At 43.4% G+C, this 20,717-nt stretch overlaps 1 protein-coding gene across 3 annotated transcripts in view; it reads right to left on the bottom strand.

Annotated features, from left to right (window-relative positions):
• LOC145391250 (HMG box-containing protein 4) overlaps positions 1-20,717 on the bottom strand; it is a 186,101-nt gene that overhangs the window by 149,751 nt on the left and 15,633 nt on the right. For 2 of the 3 annotated variants that reach the window (XM_080265921.1, XM_080265922.1), the window contains 3 exons: positions 19,470-19,684; positions 2,382-2,535; positions 295-992 (listed from right to left, as the gene is read on the bottom strand). In XM_080265921.1, coding sequence (XP_080122047.1) covers positions 819-992; positions 2,382-2,535; positions 19,470-19,684 — 543 coding nt within the window. In that variant the 3' untranslated portion in view covers positions 295-818. Of the gene's footprint in view, positions 1-294; positions 993-2,381; positions 2,536-19,469; positions 19,685-20,717 lie in introns of those variants that run through there. The other variant, XR_013895795.1, reaches the window with a different exon arrangement.

Raw genomic sequence — 20,717 nt, 5'->3', positions numbered from 1 at the left:
CAATCCAGTGTTGCCCCATTAAGAAGCACTGAAACCTGAGGCGAGACTACTCGGTCGAACACTTAATCGAAAAGTGACCAATTACTCTCCCCTTACCTGTATGAGCAATAACTCTCAACCACCCCTCGGAATGAGACCATATGCAGTTGGTGCACCTAAACCCACTAAATCAATAGGCATATTAAAATCTACCTCTCTGTATCTGAGAACTGTCCTGTAATTTGGAAAGTATGACAGATATCAAACCAGACTGGGCATTGAAAAAAAAAAAAACTTCTGTTCCTGTGTGTTTTATTACCTCACAGTATAATCTTAATGAACAACTGCTTTACAATATTTCTTAATACTAACTAACAGTAACACCACTCCTACTTATACATGTACAGGCAGTGTTCATCATGAGTCAGGGAATCTGATTTCCATTCTGTGTACCATTTCTGCACTTTTTCCCATCCTGGAAAGTCTTAGTTTGAGTACGTTTGCTTTCTTAATATCAGATTAAGTTAGTCTGTTAGCCTCTTAGGATAATCTGCTAGGTCAGGTCAGGTTAAGTCGATAGGCTAACTTAAGTTAGGGTAAAAACAATAAGAAAACATGGAAGGGCGATCATCTTGGGAAAATCAAATTCAGCTCATAGGCATACAGAACACACACCTGCATCAGGGAAGCTCTCTGATGTATCATAAATTATTTCTATACAGCTGATGTAACTTATAGGAAACTTTTAAAGTGAAACCAACTGGGAAATCTCGAATAAAATAAGAATAAAATAGTGAACTACAGCAAATTACACAAAAATTCCATTATACAGAAATTCCTTAGACTATTCCTGGCATGATGTACGCAATGTTGTCGAGAATATTGACAAGCGTTGCATCTGGCACAGCCCCTTTCAGTGCCTCCACGTGGGCAGTGAGGCAAGTTAGTGGTCCCAATACACAAAGCATAGAGTCCAGGAGTACCGAGAGGCTCCCTGACACTGCTATCTGACCCTGGGAAGAAAAAATGAGGATGACAATTGGGTGCACAGGGTTAGAGATGTGAACACAGTGGGAAGGGTTGAGAGGAATGACTGGACTTGAATATATGGTTATGATGGGAAGATGTGGGCTGATATGGTTTGGGCATGTGGAAAGAAAACAACTGGATGCACTGGGTGAGACACATGAACCTTGAGGGCAAGGTTGTAAAAAAGCAGATAAAAAAAAATAATAATAAAAAAATAAAACTGGAGCAAGGTTAAAGAGTATGACCTCATTGGTAAAGGACTAAATATGGAGGCTGCTAGAGATCAAGCAGCGAGGAGCACTGCCATTAGGTGACCAAGGTCAATACTGTACATGCAAGTATGTTGGATCCTTTATAAACTAAACGAAAATGAAATATTGAAGTACACAAAAGGATGAATGCAAGAATTAACTGATACTCCTGCTATTTCATGGATGCAACAGGTCTTTCTCTGTCTGTAGATCCTTTTGCATACGATCTCCAATCTTTCAAATGCAATGCGTCCAGGCATCTTGATTATTAATGGATCCTGAATCTGACTCTCAGTTCTTTTTTCTTTTTCCGGTGATGGAATAATATTGCACTCTTCCAGGTATTAGTTCCTTGTTCCTTGCATTAAAAAAAAAAAAAAAAAGTGGGCAGGGAATTACTGATACTAAAGTTATGGTGAGTGAGTACAGTATGAGCAAATGTAGAAAGGTGGGAGTTGTGGCTGAGTGTAATTTTCATTTTCAACTTCTACCCAGTGTTAATAAGTGATGCTCCCAACAGTTTAATATAAATTTTTTTATTTAACGTTTACAAGAAAAACTGAAAAGAAGAAAGCCAAATTCAAGATCCACTCATTTTGAGGTAGCTGGACTGAATGTGTTTCAAAGACTGTGGGTCACAGACAAAGGGAAATACAGACTGGAGAAGATGGTTCCAGAGTTGACCTGACTGACTGAGAGTACTGGTCAACCCCAACTTCCTTGTAAATCATTATACCATAACATAACATCACATGCTTAACTCATATGCCTTCAATGTCTTCCCTTCCCACTGCCTACAATGTCCAGTCTCTTAAATGTAATATGCCTAAGCATCTCAACATGAACATACCAAGATTTTAACTTTCTCCTATCACACTCTTTCTGGAAGAGATAAGTTTTGTATGCTAAGAGAGAAAGAGAGAGAGAGAGAGAGAGAGAGAATCACACCTCACACTTTCAACTTATTCCTTTCCCTCTGTCTATGACTTGCTTTTAAATGTAATGTCTTTTTAGGCTTATTCTTGCCACTACCATTTGATTTTATTCAACTCAGGAGAGGCTTCTAGTATTGAGGATTTACTACTGCTACTACTGTTAGTACTACCACTACTACTATCTTACCTCATGCTCCTTCAGCTTCTGTCCAATGTTGTTAAGTGACTCTCCAAGCAGCTTAATATGTGCAGCTACATCGATAGGGCTTGTACCCGTCACTCGATATGTGCTAGGGGGTGATGTGCTGTCTGACCCACCCGATGAACCACCCCTACTGGCTCTGTGAAAGATTACAACACAATTAGTATCATCATGATGCCATTCTCTTCATGTTTTCTTTCAGTGTATACTGGTTCCTTGTTATCATCCTGTTCAGCATCCTTCTTCTCTACATCCTCTCTCTCTCTCTCTGCCTTGTCATCCTGCACTCAAATTTTGTAATTCAACGTACGTGTGTGTGTGTGTGTGTGTGTGTGTGTGTGTGTGGTCTTTTCCTAACTCTGCCTCTCCACACTAACTTGGCCGGAATTTCCAATGCTGAGTTGTAACACCAGATCAACACAGCAATATGGGGATAGTCATGAAGTGCCATAGACAGAATGTACAGCCACAGCATTTTCTTTTTTGCCTTTGAGCTATGTGACGTAAGCTGTAAACAGAAAAAATATGGGCCATGTTAAAAAAAAGTCTGAAGAAGTGTTGTGGAAAGTACAGTAGGTAAATGACATTAGCTGCAAAAGAAGGAAAAATTTGGGCCAAGTTAAGGTGAAAGAACCATATTTAATTCTCTTTTGCAATAACTGTGGGGTAGAGCTATTGTGTTAATTTACCACGTGAAGGATATGTGCCATATATGACATTCGACAGGCAGCACTTGAAGGTGTGACCATTATGTAACAGCACATGGGGGGGCCAGTCTATTGCTAGTGGAATAAAGGGGTACATGCATCCCAGAGGTGTGCTTACCCTACACCTAATAAGCTAGCCATCCACCTTCCAGCATTCATTCCTTTTCTGCCCCATCAGGAATATTGGGGCTCAGGGCTACACAACTGTCCTGACATTGAAGGCAAGGTGATCATCCTCAATTACCCCAGACTGACTCTATGTGATTTATTAACCCCAGCCACTCCTCAGATTTAAACTTATCACAGGTCCCACCCAGTTGGAGCACCTTAACCAACTATACCACCAGGCATTATCTGATTAAGAGTTCTCTTCAAAACATATCCAACTTGGACTCTAAAAAAGTAAATTGTTAACCTGTTGAGCTAGGACACTAATTCCCTCAAAGTAGGACCCTTCTGACTTGACATGCTTAGCCCAACATTCTTTCCACTGCCTGAAATATTTATCAAAATTGGTTCTCGGTATTTCCTGCAGGTGCTTCGTTGCATTCGTCATGCTCTCTTCTTTTGTCTCAAATCAGGAACCCTGACGCGGAGTTTTGGGCTAAGGGAATAACCAAACCCTGCATGGAGCCATTTCTGGTGAGCAGGGATGTGCTGAACCTGTGAGATGTTGTGCGTGGCCAAAAATTCCTGAATCAGTTGAGAAGAATTGGCAGGGGCATTGTCATGGTGCAGCCTCCAACTTTCCACCTTCCAAAGGTCTGGTCTCTTCCATCAAAATGCTCGAGACGACGACAGATAACATTGAGGCAGCAATGTCTGTTGACAGTCATACCTTCTGGTGTGTATTCGTGATGCACAACACCACGGTAGTCGAAAAAAAACGTCAACATGAGGGTGCAGTTCATGCTGAGAACCTGTATTTTTTTTTTTCTTTCTTTTTGGCAGAGACAACCCTGCATGCTTCCACTAGGGTGACTGTGCTTTGGCTTCTGGGTCGTACTCATACACTCAAGTCTCATCTCCAGAGACAACAGTCTTCAGAAAGTCTGGATCACAATTTGCACGCTCCGAAATGTCTTGAGCAGTGTTCATCTGACAGAAGAGATCATGACGAATGCAACAAAGCACCTGCAGGAGATACCGAAAATCACGCGTGAAAAATGTTTCAGGCAGTGGAAAGAACGCTGGGATACGTGCGTAGTGTCAGAAGGGGCCTACTTTGATGGGGATTAGTGTCCTAGCTCAACAGGTTAGCTATTTATTTTTTTAGAATCTATGGTCAGATACTTTCTGCACATACCTTGTATACAGTTACCAGCCAACACTGTGCATAGTTTCCTGGATCACACTGAACCATTCTATGGGTAACTCAGTGCATAGTCATCTGAAGGGTGCACCATATGAATAGATGGTAACCACACCTACCTACCTTACAAACTAATCTCCAGTTATTCTTATATTGTGATAATATGAACTGCATGTAATTCACTTTAGATGTGGACATAATGGAGAATGAGAGACTGACTAGAAGAGTGTATGTGAGACAGGGAGGGTCAGACCTTATAAGGGTGATATGCAGGGATGGGGTGGAGAGGTGGAACGTGGGTGGTGAGGTTGGAGAAAGGACTATCTGACGGCAGAGGAAAGGGGGATATGGAGGCCATTCATTTGTGGCCATCCTTCTGAGATGCAGATATAGATATCACAGATGCATAGACAAACAGACAGAAAAGATCTTTAGTCGGCAAATTCTATTGTAGCTGACCATGAAGTTGTTTTTCTGTTTCTTTCTTTTGAGAATGAATTTATAGGTAAAGGCTGAATAAACACCATAAAACATAATCTGTTTATCTGTATAATTTCAAAATTTTTATATACAAAACAGTAAACATTCAAGTACAGAATACAAAAATATAAAATTCTGTAATCACTTAAGAGGATAATACAGAGGTGTGAATATGAGGTCTTGGTACCTCATTTTCCTGTGGACTGCAGGCTCAAGTTCTCCTCCCCTTACAATCCACCCTCCTCCTTTTGAGGGATAGGAAGGGAGATGAGGTATGCTTATACAGGCTGGTCCATATAAAGTGTTCCAATTCCACTCTGCCAGGAAACTTCTCGTGTGTGGGGACATCTGTGTTACTGTTATCTGCACTGACATGTTGAGGTGCATGGTATGTAGGAGGACTACTGGGCCTTGAGAGCAGGCTGTGAAGCCTATGCCCAGAGTCGGACACATAAAAAACATTAATTTTAATTTCCTATTCCTACTGCCACACCCACACCAGCAGACTGAGCTTCCCCTGCAGTGCATAAGATACTGCTAGCTGAGTTTCTACTGAAGCACTATTTAAGAACCATCCTGTATGTCTGGGCAATACAGCTGCCCAGTTACCTGTTACAGTACATCTGTTACCAAATGATGGCATCTCTCTCCAGCCCCAACTTAAAGGATCTTTCCAAGCACTTCTTACTGGTTCAGCTGTTCCCCTACTTACAAGATGTAGAAAAAGGGAGCCTTCATGTGGTGGCACCAATACAGCTGGGTGACTTGTCTGCTTGGTTATACAAACATTCCTAAATTATTTCCCAATACCCCTAAAGAAGGACGGTGGACTGCAAGAACAGGGCAACTTAAGTATGCAGTCCAGTGAGGTTTACATCCAGTGGTTGCAATTACAACCACTACTACCCTACCACTGTTGCTGTGGCCCTAGGTTCATCTGGATGTGGACCCAGTGGACTGCAGGCTGAAGTTCCCCTCCTCTTTTGGTCCATCACCCACCTAAGTGGGATAGGAGGGAACTGAGCAATATTTGTATACACTGAATCTGTGCAGTGGAGCTGTCTAGTTACCAGGTTTATCGATGCCACCACACTGGCATCCCTCTCCAGTACCCACTGGAAGGGTAAAACACAGGCAAATTTAGGAATGTCACTGACACTTCTTCCCTACTAGCTTCCAGTTGCTCCCCTACTTACAAACTTCATTGGTAATGAGACCTGGTTCATAACTCAAAAAGTTCCTACCTCAAGATTCAGTAATACCCAAGCCATACATGGTATATATGTACAGTACAGCAATGAGCAAATGCTTGTCAGTACTTTTATGCCAGCTGAGGTGGCAGAAGGTGTTACATAAACTGTTTCTATGCGATACCAATTTGATGCACACAGAAAAAGATGTGTAAGAAAGTATGGAAGAAAAAACTAATAAATAATACAATAAAGAACATTAACCCCTCAGCTAATGAGACGAAAAACAGTGACCACTGAAGCTGTGATATAAGAGATACACAGTGCATCAATGCAGCAAAGAGATAATTTTGGAAATGCCAATTGACAGACTACGCTGTACATTCCAGAAGTGCCGTGTGAAATACTGCGAACTTTTGGGTAATTTTTCATGCTAACTGCAAGCTTATGCTTGATGAGTGGGTTGCAAATTGTCAGTGTGGTGTGAACTTTGTCTGACTAAAATGTTATCATGAGGCAACATAGCACTGGATGATGGGTGGATGGATGGATTGAGAGCCACAGCACAGACTGGGATGCATCGCGTTGCAAGCCACAGCTCAGGCTGTGCTAACCTTCCGGTGGCCGTGCATCACCGCTAACTGCTCCACCCCTAAACAAACTTACTCATGGTGCCATGCAAAGACAGAGAGATTTTTTCCCTCCCCACCAGATGATGCCCTGGATGTTTATCTTCAAGTCAGGGTGGGGTGGGGGGGTGGGGGGATCACTACTCCCGTTCGCAAACGTACGCATGGTGCTACTCAAACACGGAGATTTTTTTTTATCTTCAAATTTATCATCATCATCATCATCATCCAGACCTCCTTTCTCACCCCAGGGCAGGGTGAGGAGTAGCAATGTCTAGACAGCCTAAATCTGCCCAGTCCAATGGGTCACGCTTCCATTCACTCATCATTCAAGCCCCCGGAATCCTGGTTCTATCGGATACGTCAAAAACATTCACCACGTTCTGTAGCTTCACATAAATGTATCCGATAAAGTCAATCCGGACGCTGCCTTGTCAAAAAGGGGTGCCAATCCCTGATCATGCACATCTCACAACATTCATCCAGCCAGCTTAATCTCCTGTCAGTTCCCTAGCCTTACCGAGTTCCAAACCTCTCTTCCTCACACACTCATCCACCATATCTCTCCACCTTCTCCTTGGCCTACCTTGCCTCCTCCCTCCTTCAAATTCACTCAGATATGCCTTTTTCATCACTCTATTGTTATCCATTCTCTCCATATGACCATACCATCTCAGTACACTCTCTTCGATTCTGGTATCCACCGACTTCCTCACTCCACATTTTTCACAAATCACATTATTTTGTATCCTATCCACCCTCTGTACTCCACATACATTCCTCAGCAGTCCTATCTCCACTGCTCTTACTCTTTTCATTTTCATGCCACACCATAGTCTCACATCCATATGTTAAAGTTGGCACTAACACTCTTTCATGTAAGCCTCGTGCAGCTGCAACACTCTGTTTCTTATCAAGGCCTTCATTGCACCAGATACTTTTCTTCCTTGTGTTACTCTACTTTCAACGTCTTTTGCACATTTTCCTCTCTTTTCTATCACTGTACCCAGGTATTTGAATTCTCTCACCAATTCCAGTCTCTCTCCATTCACTGTAACATCACACTGGGAGTCACCTTATCTCTCAATAACCATCACTTTACCCTTTTCTACATTTACTCTCAAGGCATGATGCTCACACACATTAGCAAAACTCTGCACTAGCCTACCAAGTTCTTGTCCGGTACTTGCAAGCAGTACTGCATCATCATCATACAACAAATTTGAGATATTCCATCCATCACCATTCTATTACCAATGCCACCCCTCTCACCATTACTCGTGTTCTTACTTCTCTCATCACCCCATCCATATACAGTATATATTTAACAACCTTAGGGACATCACACAACCTTGTCACACGCCCACACCAATCATGAACCATTCTCTTAGATACCCATTAACCCTTACACATGCTTCACTACCATCATAAAAACTCTTGACGGCACCTAGCAGCTTACCATCTACACCGTACATGCGCAAAACTTTCCACAGTCCTTCTCTGTCCACTTTGTCATATGCTTTTTCCAGATCCATGAATGTCATAAACACCTTATGGTCCTTCTCACAAGCCTTCTCTACTATCTGTTTCTCTGTAAATATTTGATCCACACATCCTCTGCCACTCTTAAACCCACCCTGTTCATCAGTCACTAAGACTTCTGATATCACTCTTTCTCTATAAGAATTCTTCCATATACCTTCCCTACCACACTCAACTACTTATGCCAAGATAATTCTTGCACTCACTTCGCTCGCCTTTATTTTTGTACAGGGGTACAATTACAGCCTTTTTCCACTCTGCAGGCACAATTTTACTCATCCATGCCTTCTTACATATCTCCAACAAGCACTTCATTCCACTCTCTCTGCTACACTTAAGCATCTCTGCATACACCTCATCAACCCCAGCTGCTTTCCCTTTTTTCAACCGCTTCACAGCACTCTTCACTTGTGCGAGTGTCACACATCCTCATTCAAGTTTATAATAAACAAAAACTTTTTTTTTTAATTTTCTGCACACCATGGGGTAGGATGAAAAAAAGGCAATTGCGCAATCCACGAGTTAAAAGACTGGAGGTCATGGGCAGGAAGAAATCCAGACAGAGGAAGACAGTTCCAGAACTGACCTATACATGCATACGTGAAGGACTGGGAGTACTGATTGGCACCTGCCATAACAGAGAAGGGATGTAAGCAGATAGTTCAGAAGGGCAGTGTCTATTTAAGCAGTGATGGAAAAGAAGATAAAGATGCAACAGTGGGGTGAAGAGACAGACTGAAGGGAGCCAGTAAGAGAAGGAGAGTTAATGAGACAAAAAACAGTGACCAATGAAGCTGTGATATGAGAGATACACAGTGCATCAATGCAGCAAAGAGATAACAGTTGAAGGAAGCCTCCTGGACACTGAATGTATGCAAGCTGTCACTCATTTAAGGGTATAGATGGAATTTTTTTTCTGTATTTAACTGGCTTTTCCTTGCTCTGTTCATGTTCTGTATTTAGAAAAAAAAAAACAATCTTTCGGTGGTATTACATGATGGAAAACCTCCAGTCACTTCTTTGGACTCAAATCCATCCATGGCTCTCATGCCAACTGGGGCGTACTAACCACTGTACAAACACGTTCCCCCACTTCCATACTTAAAAAGCCTACAATTTTCTCCATCAAACAAAGATCAAAGGGTATGGGACATCTTAACTCACTAAACCACCAGGCTTCCATATTCGCAAACAATATAATTATGTGGAGCACCTTAACCCACCTGATGACCACACTTCCATATTCACAGACACTATGTACAGAACCTAAACCCAGTTGATTACCAGGCTTCCATATTCACAAATATTACATGAAGCATCTTGATCGACTAGACCGCCAGGTTTTCATATTTACAAACATAATATTTTCCTCTTCCATACTAATGTCACTGGCTATGGAACACTTAACTCACTCAACCACCATGCACCCACAATTAACAAAATAACTACCTTGAATACTTTAATACACTAGACCACCAAGCACTCACATTTATAAACACTCCACATTTTCCTCAGTCAAAGTGTGATCGCCAGCTATGTATATTACTGGCCATTCTGGAACCGATCGTCTTGGCGCAAAGTAAGGAGTGTCTATGGGGTCTCTTCTCAATTTCTTCCTGGTTGATGAATACTGGGACAAATGCGCAGTTTGTGGATTGTGTGAAGAACTGTGAAATGTGCGAGGATTCTGTGGTGAACCATGAAACAGGGATGGATCCTGAGCTTCATGATAACCTTGAGGGCTTTGTGGTTCGTGAAACAGGTCTTGTGAAGTTCGTGAGGTGTGGGAACTTGCTTGATTCAGCGATTCATGGCACTTTTCTAAGCTCTGTGTGTAACTGCGGGAAGGTGGTGGACACTGAGGGGAATCATAGAGACCTGGTGGACTCTGAGAGCTATGGAAAGCAACAGGACTTTGTGAGAGGTGACTAGAAAAGGGTTTTTGTAAGCTTGGGTATCCTTCCTGGTTCTGCGAGCAAGTTAAGGATTTTGGACATTGCATGAAATGGCTTAGTGATCTTTCCTGGGTTTGTGACCTATTATGAGATTCCATGCTTTGTGAAAGGTTGCTAGTTTGTGTTTTTTGTGAGAATTTGTACCTTTCTTGGTTTTGTAAGCTTCTACATGAATCTGGGCTTTGTGAGAGACTGCCTGTCGATGGAATCTGTGTGTCATACTTTCCTGGGTTTTGAGATCCAGTAAAAGATTCTTGACTCTGTGAAGGATGGTAAGTCAATGGTTTCAGGGAGTCTTGGTTTAGGGAGCTGGGGTTTTGGAAACCACAAAAACCACCTTCATTCGTAAAGTCATGAATCTCAGCTGGTTTTTGCTGGAAAGAAGAAAAGGAACTTGATTTGTAATAGCTGTGGAATTCTAATGGCAAATGAGGTTCACGTAAGGTCATGGAAGGATTCTGTGGCTCATGATTTTGCAATTCAATGCCTAATGGTTTTTCTAGGCCACGAAAAGGCTCTGGATCCAAATTTTCTGGTGTTGGAGAGGCACGGGAATTGTTCAAGTCTAATTCTAACCTTCCTCTTTGCTTAGCTGTAGGAACACTTGAGCTAAATTCTTGATCCTTCTCTGTTTGCTTACAAGTATGAACACCGAATTCTTGATCTGTTTGCTTAGATATATGAATGTCTGAGTTTAATTCTCTATCTTTTTCTAAACCTGCTTTGTATTTAGAAGCAAAAATATTCCAATCACATTCTTGCATACTTTCCCTTTGTACTTTCTGTCTGTCATCAGTTGGGGATTTGACTTTGGTTGAGTTCTGACTTGACTTTTCAGAGCTAGAGCCTTGAATTACTAGTTTGGAACTCGAAGACGCTGCCTTTGACCCTATAATAATTCTGATGGGTCTGTTTGGATCTAGTCTGTTTTGGTGGTTTGAATTTCCCTCCATTTTCTCTGATCGATATAACTTGTCAGCCACACTGGGTTTCCATGCGGAGAATGGGGGTGGGTAGAACAGCTGTTTCTTCGTCTTATCTGATGATGATGATAATGACGATGCCGCTGATTCTACAACTTTACTGAAATTTATAGTATGATAGTTACTGAAGACTGGTCGACCGAGAGGTACAGGTTCTCGTAAATTTGAAGACTCTACAACTGATGTGCTTTCTCCTTCCTCAGTTAAATTCAGTTCACTGGCCTTGACAAATCTGCTTCCTTCCCGGTCAGTTAAATTCAATTCACTAGCCTCGACTGATCTACTTTCTCCTCCCTCATCTATGTAAAATTCACAAGCTTCAGGTAAACTACTTGCCAAGTTTGTAAGCTCCAATCGTATGCTGGCTGGATTCTTAGACTGTGATGGCTCTGACAAGCTATTTACAGCTGTGTCAGAAAGGCTATTTACAGACAAGTCATTTACAGATAATATATGTGCATCTGATGACTTTTTTACTGACAAGTCATTTGTGGATAACCTAGGAGAGTCAGACAAACAATTTACACCACAGCTAGGAATATAAGACAAGTTGTTTCCATCTGATCTCGGTGTGTCATATAACCTACTCAATTCTGCTCTAAGCATGTTCAAGTCAAGGTGCTTCTCATTTTTCACAGAAGTACCAAGCCTTGTAACACAACTCCCTTCCTTCTCCTCAGAACAACAACTTTCCGTCTCTTCGGACTCGGACAGGTGAAGATTCAAGGTTGTCTCAAAATCATACGGCTCTGTTTTGATGGCCTGCAAAGTGAACTGAGTGTCAGTGCTCAACTGCTGCATGCTGGTGATGTCAGCAGGGGCAGGCTGGCCCAATATAGTTTCATTCGCAGCCTCATTTTGCCCCAAGAAGTCAAGCATACCCTGGTTTATCTGGTCAGAGTTCAAGGTAGTCCATCCCTGGGGTTCAGTCTTGACATTGATCTCAGTGAACTGCCACTCAGATTCATTATTCTCCTCACTTTTGATCTTCAACTTTTCACCCTCATTCTGACCCTGATTCCCAGACTGCCCTATACCTGAGTCTTTCCTTTTACCACCATGAAACTGTCCTATACTTGAGTTTGTCTTCTGCCCACCAACACAATATCTAGTATTCGTGTTTGTCTTTTCACCAACATTCCAAGCAACAAACAGTCCCCGACCCGAGTCTGTTTTCCCACCAGTAACGGAATCTGTGTCACTGCCTACAAATAACTGTCCTGAATCAGAGTTAGTTTTGTCATCTGTGACATATTCTTCCATACTCGAGTTCAGTCTTTCACCAACGATGTAATCCGTGTTGTCATCCCCAAATTCATCCTCATCTCTCTTGATCTCAGTTAAATCCACTCCACTCTGGTTCTCAATGAACTTGAACTCATCCTCATCTCTCTTAATCTGCAGTTCCATCTCATTTTCGATTTCACTAAATCCTAACACACAATCCTCCTCTTTTTTGATACCAGGCATCCCGTACTGAAATCCATTGTCCTGGTTATCCATGTATCTATGGATAATATTTGGGGTGAACTGGTTGTTAATTTCCCCCTGGGGAGACTCCTCAGAAACTCCTAAGGGGTCCTCCTCCTGGTCAAGCCAGGCATCCGGATGTGGTGGGGAGAAGTCTGAAATAAGGCTGAAGTTCACGGGAGAGGCAGTCCTTTGAGAGGCAGATAATTCAGAGACAGAAGCCTTGGCATCCTGGGGAGATGAAGGAGGATTCTGCAAAGGATTCTTGAATGAGGGATGATTCTGTGGATAGGTGGGGATTGTGAGGAAGGACGAAGGGTATGAAAAATCCTGTAATAAATGGCAAGGATTGTGGTCTGAGGTCTCGGAGGAAGAGGAGAAATTCCCAATGGTGAAATACACAGGGTCTGTGCGAAGCACGAGGTGTGGGGCTGGGCAAGAAGGGAAGGGAGGGAGTGTGGGGGCTCGCATATACTTCCTGACAGCACGAACATCAGCAGGGACGAGGCCAGCCCGTCTAAAAGCCTCCTGAGCTAAATTTGGAGTCTGGGCAAGGGCTTTCCAGGCTGTCAAGAGGTGCAGTGGAGGTGGACAAGTCGGATCCTGAACTAAGGCAGTGTGGAAATGGTGTACAAGGGGAGCCATCAAGTGTAGGAATGGGTCAGTGGGGTTGAGTGGAACCGGGCGGTGAGACATGAGAATGAGCTGTTGGGAGGTGGCGAAGCTTGTAGCTGCTAGGGAGGCCATGGCCGGGTGGGCATGGAGGAAGACTGCAACTGGCCGAGGAAGGTCCTTTATCTCCCTATCCAAAAGCCGAACCCAGCTCAGGAATACCAAGGGGTCCAGGTGGCCATCTGTAGTGGCTGCTATTCGGATCCCCATGCCTGGTGGTGGAGTCCAGGAGGGGGTATCAAACCCATGCTGGATCATAAGCGGAGGGAGGAACCTACCAGACGCAGACACAGCCAATATTGCCTGCCAAGCCCCAGCCCCACACTGAACCAAACTATATGCATTGATGTGGCCTCGTAAAATGACAACCTCCCTGTCTGCCTGTTCTGGACCCACAATAACCTCAGCCATTGCTATGATTCGATCTGCCTGGTCTAGGGTTAAGAAATTCTGGGGCAGCTCAGCCTCCACTTGCCTCAGCCACCTCTGCTCCTCCCCTGGACGCAATCTGCTCTCCAGTGTCGTCTTCCTGTCCCCAAACTCCACTAGGAACTTGGATATATCACTGGGGGTTGTGATTCCTCCCAGGTAGCGGGTGACATAGTGGACATCCCCAGGTACCGGAGGTCTTCCCAGCTTTCTCAGTCTCAGTAGCCACTCAAAGATCTTCTCCCTGTTTGAAGGAATTGCCATTTTACCTATTGGCTTGATCTGTCCTTCGACCAGGGATTTGTAGAGCACCAGAATGCACCTCGACAAACGCTCCCGCCAGATGCAGTAACTCTCCGACACATTCTTCAGAGTCTGGCCTTGAGTATATGCTAGCAAGGCCAATGAGAGACCCATGTGTGCAGCCCTTCCCTGACTCTTTGACAGCTGACGCATGACCTTTACAAACACACTCGGAAGTGGGACACATTTGCTGTTTTTTGCATGCTTCTTTTCACCTCTCCTCCCTTTTTTCTCAGTTTTTTTTTCACATCTCTTCTCCTCTTTTTTCCCTGGTCCTTTTTCAACTTGCTTCTCCTCGTTCGTTTCTGGCTTTTTTTCAATTTTCTTCTTGTCCCTTTTCTTCAGTTTTGAGATTTCCTGGATGCCTTTGCCCTCCTTTAGACCCACTTTCAATATTTCATTTGAACTTTTAGCAGCATCCTCTTTTTTCTTTCTTGACATTCCATGACTACTTCGTTTCTCCTCTTTTTGTACTTTGGACAACTTATTCATATCTTTCATTTCCTCTTTTTTCTTTCTGGACTTTTCACTGACATCTCTAATCTCCTCTTTTCCAGTTCTGAATACATCATTTATAATTTTGGTCACCTCTTTTCTCTTATATGATGTTTCATCCATAGTTTTACTCTCCTTATTTTCCTTCCTGAAGACTACTTCTCTTTTCTCACTCTGTTCTTTTTCTCTCCCTCTTTTTTCCTCCTGTCTCTCAGCCATCTCTCTCTTGACTCTTCTCCTAGCTGGCTGTTTCTCTGTTTTTTCTGTTTCTGTTGTTTCCTCCTGTTTGGCATTCACCTCTCTCTTTACTCTTTTTCTAGCTGGCTGTTTCTCTGTTTTTTCTGTTTCTGTTGTTTCCTCCTGTTTAGCACTGACCTCTCTCTTTACTCTTTTTCTAGCTGGGTATTTTTCTAAACCGCTAGCAGGGCAACTGAGTTTTCTGTCTTTCTCCATCTTTTGCTGCTCATTTTTCACTCCATATGACTGTGTAGACTTTACTTCTGTGCCTTCTACTTTCCCCTTTGCATCTTCTTTCTTCCCTGCAACTGCTACTTTCTTCTCTGCATCTTCTAATCTCTTCTCTATATCTGTTTTCTTCTCCGGAACTCCTGCTTTGTTTTCTGTACCTTCTACTTTTTTCTTTGTGTCCTCTATTCTCTTCTCACCTTCCTTAAGTAACTGTTTCACTATTCCAAGTATGGGCTTAGTTTTAACAGTGCCTGAATCTGTAGGCCTCTGAAACATGCTTTCTTCACCTACTCGGCATACTGTAATTCCACTCTCAAGTTTCTTTGTTTCAACAACTAGATGTTTCAAATTCCTAGTTTCTATCAATCTGTTTTTAGCACTGACCGCACAATTCAAGTTCTGAGTTTTACTGACTAGTTGCTTCAAACTCCTAGTTTCAAGTAGTCTAGTTTCTTTACCCTCTGGATGTTTCAAATCCATTTGAACCAGCCTATTTTCTTCACCCACTGGATGTTTCAAAATCACAGTTTCAACTGGTCCATTTTCCTCACTCCTTGGATGTCTGAAAATATTAGTTCCAAGCAGTTTATTTTCCTCACTTACAGTATGTTTCAAAATCCCCGCTTCAACGAGCCTATCCAACTCACTTGCTGTATGTTTTGAGTTTCCAGTTTCAAGCAGTATAGTTTCCCCACTTACTGTGCATTTAGAGTTTCCTGTTTCAAGCAGCCTGGTCTTAACTGTAACTGCATTACCCACGTCCCTTATCACCGCCCTAACCTCAGGTGGTTTCTCAGCCTTCATTCTACTTTTGATGGTGAATAAAGTAGACTTCTCTGATTCTGATAGGGAAACTTTGGCAGTGTGGCTCCTGGGCAGATGATGGGTGTGCAAATGAGTTTCATCTTGAGTGACTGTGTGTTTCGGCTGACTGGGTGCGTGGATTGGAGTTTTGTCTTGCGTGACAGTGTTTTTCACTTGACCGGGAGGGTGAGTGACTGCCCGAACAAGCTTGATGACTGGTTGTGGCTGAGAAAATTTAACTGGTTGAGACTGTGACATCTGAACTGGTGACTGTGAGAATTTAGTCAGATGTGTCTGTGGCATCTGAAATGGTTGTGACTGCGATATCTTAACTGACTGTGACTGTGAGAATTTAATCCGATGTGTCTGTGACATCTTAATTGGCTGTGACTGTGACATCTTAGCTGGTTGTGACTGTGACATCTTAACTGGCTGTGACTGTGACATCTTAGCCGATTGTGACTGTGACATCTTAACCGGCTGCGACTGTGACATCTTAGCTGGTTGTGACTGTGACATCTTAGCTGGCTGTGATTGTGAAATCTTAACAGGATGTGACTGTGACATCTTAATTGGCTGCGACATCATAATAGTCTGTGACTGTGGCATCTTGATCGGCTGTGACTGCGACACCTTAACCGGTTGTGACACAGAGACATTAACTGGTAGCGACCGGGGGATGTTAACTGGTGCTGCTCTGCCTTTCCCAACTGCTCCGTCTCCTCTCCCCCATTTGACAGTGCGGTTTGGCTGACCGATCATGTGACTGAACCATCTGACTGGCTGTGGCTGAGAGACCTTAACTGGTGCTGCTCGGCCCCTCCCGATCCCTGTGGCCCCATCTCTCTTCCACCACTCGACTGGACGCCTGCAAGGTGGAAAAGACAGTCAGCCACATCCAGTCGGCGATTTTGTCACCTCACCAGTCAACCCAATTAGGCCGCACAACAACTACACTTCCACAATGACTCGTGAATACAACTGCCAGAGATGCTTTTAAAAATTCATTCACCCTTCCTCTAGGTAAATAAAATGACTACTGTAGATGGCATAAATGTAAAAATTTACAATCATATTGTAATTACAGATTATTTCTAACTAATCTAGTACTGAGGAGGGACATCTTCGTGTGGAGGCACTGATATAGCCAGCCGGCTCAAGCGCCTGCTTATACATCTGTTCCTTTAAGTACTTCCGGATGGTGGACTGCAGGGGAAGGACAACATAAGCCTGCAGCCCAACAAGTTCATATATAAGACAGAAATTGGGTAACAAGAACAACAGCAACAACAGGTCACATACCTTACACTTTTATGACTGCCAAATAAAAACATTTGGCTGTAACCGGAACACACAAAACAAGATAAAACAACTGCACTTATGGGCTCAACGGAGATTTTTATGCCACATATCTTTGCTATGCTTTCACAAATGACATTTGGATAAAACTGTTTGGTTGTAGCATTGAGATATACAGGCAGACCAGTAAATAGCACTCAGTCAGATGCACACGTGCCAGTACCTTATGTGCTGCAGGGATGGCTCAGGTGGCTATGGTGGTACGACTCTAAACTGGCGGCTAGGGTGTGGCGCAAACCTCTATACAGTGTTGCTATGTTTCCCAAACCCGCGATATGCTCGGGTTGTTTTGTTTTTTGTTTTTTTATGCAAGGAAGAAGGAACCAAAGGCCATGAGCCCGCAGTAACAGTTCCCTCCAAGAGAAAAACAAAATACAATAGAGAGTGTTTTATGCCCCACCCCCTTTTTTTTCTCTCTTTTTTTTTTTTTAAATAGGTAGTAACCCAGTGGACTGCAGGCAGAGGCTGCCCTTTTCCTGCTGTCCACCAACTTCTTTTGGGGAGGTAGGGAGGGAGTTGAAGGACATTTGTATAGCTGAACAGTGGAGCCGCCTGTTATTAGTATCTACCCTGCATCATTTACTCATTTCCTGCTCCCACTGCCACACTATGGTATGACAAATCTAAACTGGTGGCTAGGGTGGGGCACGAAGCTCTGTACAGTGTTGCCACGTTTTCCATACACACGATGCCTCTCTCTCTCTCTCATTTATGGTATTTTAGGATACATTTTGGTTATTTTCTTTTACATTATATTGTACATATTGTAAATTTGACTTCATTTCCACACCACCCAGGGGGTAAAAGTCTTGGCACGTTTTTTTAAGAGGTGACACGAGGAAGCTCTGACTGGGTTAGATTGAGGTGGCCTCGGTTAGACTGGGTCTGTGTGAGTGTTGCCAGTCACTACAGTTTAATGTCTGTCTGTCTATCTATTGCCAGACGCCTCAATCCCGTTTGGGGTGGCCACAAACAAATCGCTTCCAAGTCGCCCTGTCCCCTGCCATTTCACTGCCCTGCTCCCAACTCACACCCCCCTCTCTCATATATCTCTCCACCCCATCCCTCCATCTCATCCTCAGCCTCCCCCTCCCTCTTCCCCCCTCCACCTCACTCACATACACTCTCTTCGTCAGTCTTTCACCCTCCATTCTCTCCACATGGCCAAACCACCTCAGTGTGTTCCTCATAACGCTTCCTATCACATCCACATCCACACCACAACGCTCCTTTATATCCTCATTCGTCAGCCTGTCTCTCCATGTGACTCCACAGGCTCCTCTTAAATAACTCATTTTCACTGCTCTCACTCTTGACTGGTGTCCTTCCAACAACGTCCAAGCTTCACTTCCATATGTTAGAGTTGGTATCACAATACTGTCATGTAGTAACTTTTTCACTTCCATGCTCACTTCCCTGTTTCTTATCACTGCTTTCAGGGAACCAGCAACCTTTCTTCCCTGCTGTACCCTTTCAAGCACCTCACCCTCCAAACCTCCACCCTTACTCATCACACTACCCAAGTACTTCAACGTACTCACATTTTCCAATTCCTCACCATCCAACCTCGCTGTACATTCACTGACTTCACCCCTCTCAAAGACCATCACTTTACTTTTCCCTACATTCACCTTTAGATTCCGCTTCTTACACACTCTCCCAAACTCATCCACCAAGCCTTGCAGCTCCCCTTTGTCTTCACTCAACAACACAGTATCATCTACAAACAACAATACAGGGAGTTTCCAAACACTATCCTCTCTCACCGGGGCCACTCCAACATCCACTACCCTACCTTGTACCTCTTTTATTACCCCATCCATGTACAGATTGAACAACCATGGAGACATGACACACCCCTGTTTCAACCCAACCTTCAAAGAGAAAAATTCACTTAGTTCACCATCCACACGCACTGCAGCCTTCGCACCATCGTACATACTCTTCACAGTATATATACTGTTCTGTACCTGTAAGACTGCCCCACAGAAGCAGCTGCTTACCTGTGGTCAATGGATCTGCTCAGTCAGACAGATTAGGATCAAACGAAAATAACAGAACTGGGGTTGTCAGATGAGTTAAAAAACTGAAGGACTAGTGGCACAACAGATTACAAATCTGTGAACTCAGGGATAAGGGACTGAAAAGAGAGACTGCTAGAGATCAAGCAGTGTGGACAGCTGCCAATAGGTGACCATGACCAATGCATGCACACATGTTGAAACCGTTTTATAAGCGAACGAATGAACCAAACGAAATCTGCGTAACAACTTACTTTGGTGTGGAAGGCTGTTTATGGTGTGGTGGATGTGTTGGTGGTGGTGGTGGTTGTGGTGTGTTCCTCTGCACCCCACCTGCACCACTACGCACTCCGCCCTTGTTTATTATGTTGCTCCTAGTGCCTCCACCCTTGGGATTCTTTCCTGTAGAGATAATGGAGCCCTTCTGGTTGCCCTTTGCTGCTAGACGCTTGGCACGACGTTTCCAGTTCTGTGGAAAAGAGAAATCAGTACAAATATTTCTGGTACTAACATTATCATCCACTTTCTGACCTCTTTCCCACCTTAACATAGGATAAAATCAGTCTATCTATCTATTGCCATACACCTTAATCCTACACGGGGTGGACACAAACAAATCACTTCCATGCTGTTCTGTCCGCTGCCATTTGGCTGCCCTCCTTACAACTCAGTGTTCCCTCTCTCATATATCTCGCAATCTCATCTGTGGTCTTCCCCTCCTCCTCTACTCTTCCATCTCTCATAAATTCTTCCAGTCAGTCTCTCATTCCCCATTCTCTCCACATGGTCTACCAAAAATGGGCCACACTCTCATGTGCACACCACCCAGCTCTTCAAAATCTTGGCTCTACCTCACAGATAAAACCACGAACAACTTTTCTTCCTTCTTGAAAATGCGCTTCAATTCACCCACTGGATTTTTGCCGGCTGATATAATGAATCCCTTTTGGTTACCTTTTGCTGGTGACTGAGTCCACAAAGAGACTGTCAGCTGTTCCATGGGATGCAGGTTCTAATCCCACCTCGGGTACAAAACAGCTTAAAGGATTAAAATTTTGTTAAAGCAGACTTCACTGACCTATCATTAGACCCGCCAACATGTCATAAAAAACTCTTGCTAATACCCATACACCAGTCCTTCATGAGACAACCCTAGCATGTATTCAACATGGACGGTGGGTGCTAATGCCCAAGCAATGACATGCCGTAAAACATTACCGCTAATACCAATACACCAGTCCTGTATGAGATACCTCTACCATATATTCAATGTGGACAGTAAGTGTTAGAGCAGAAGTGGTGATATGTGGAGTTGACTGGTACGAAGAAGGACTGCTGGGCCTCAGGGATTGGGCTGTTAAGTCTAGAATCATCATCATTAAAAATCTTGAACATATTTATAACCAGCTCCCTGTAGTAACTTACATTTGTTTTTGCTGGGAGAACTGGACATGTGAAAAGTCTGTGTTCTTCTTTCTCTGTCCATCCTGTTAAAACAAATA

Source organism: Coenobita brevimanus, chromosome 17 (genome assembly GCF_032717465.1).
Source record: "Coenobita brevimanus isolate Jiangsu-jjx chromosome 17, ASM3271746v2, whole genome shotgun sequence".
NCBI lineage: Eukaryota > Metazoa > Arthropoda > Malacostraca > Decapoda > Coenobitidae > Coenobita > Coenobita brevimanus.
Note: the sequence above shows the minus strand (reverse complement) of the source record. Positions and strands in the feature narration are given on the sequence as shown.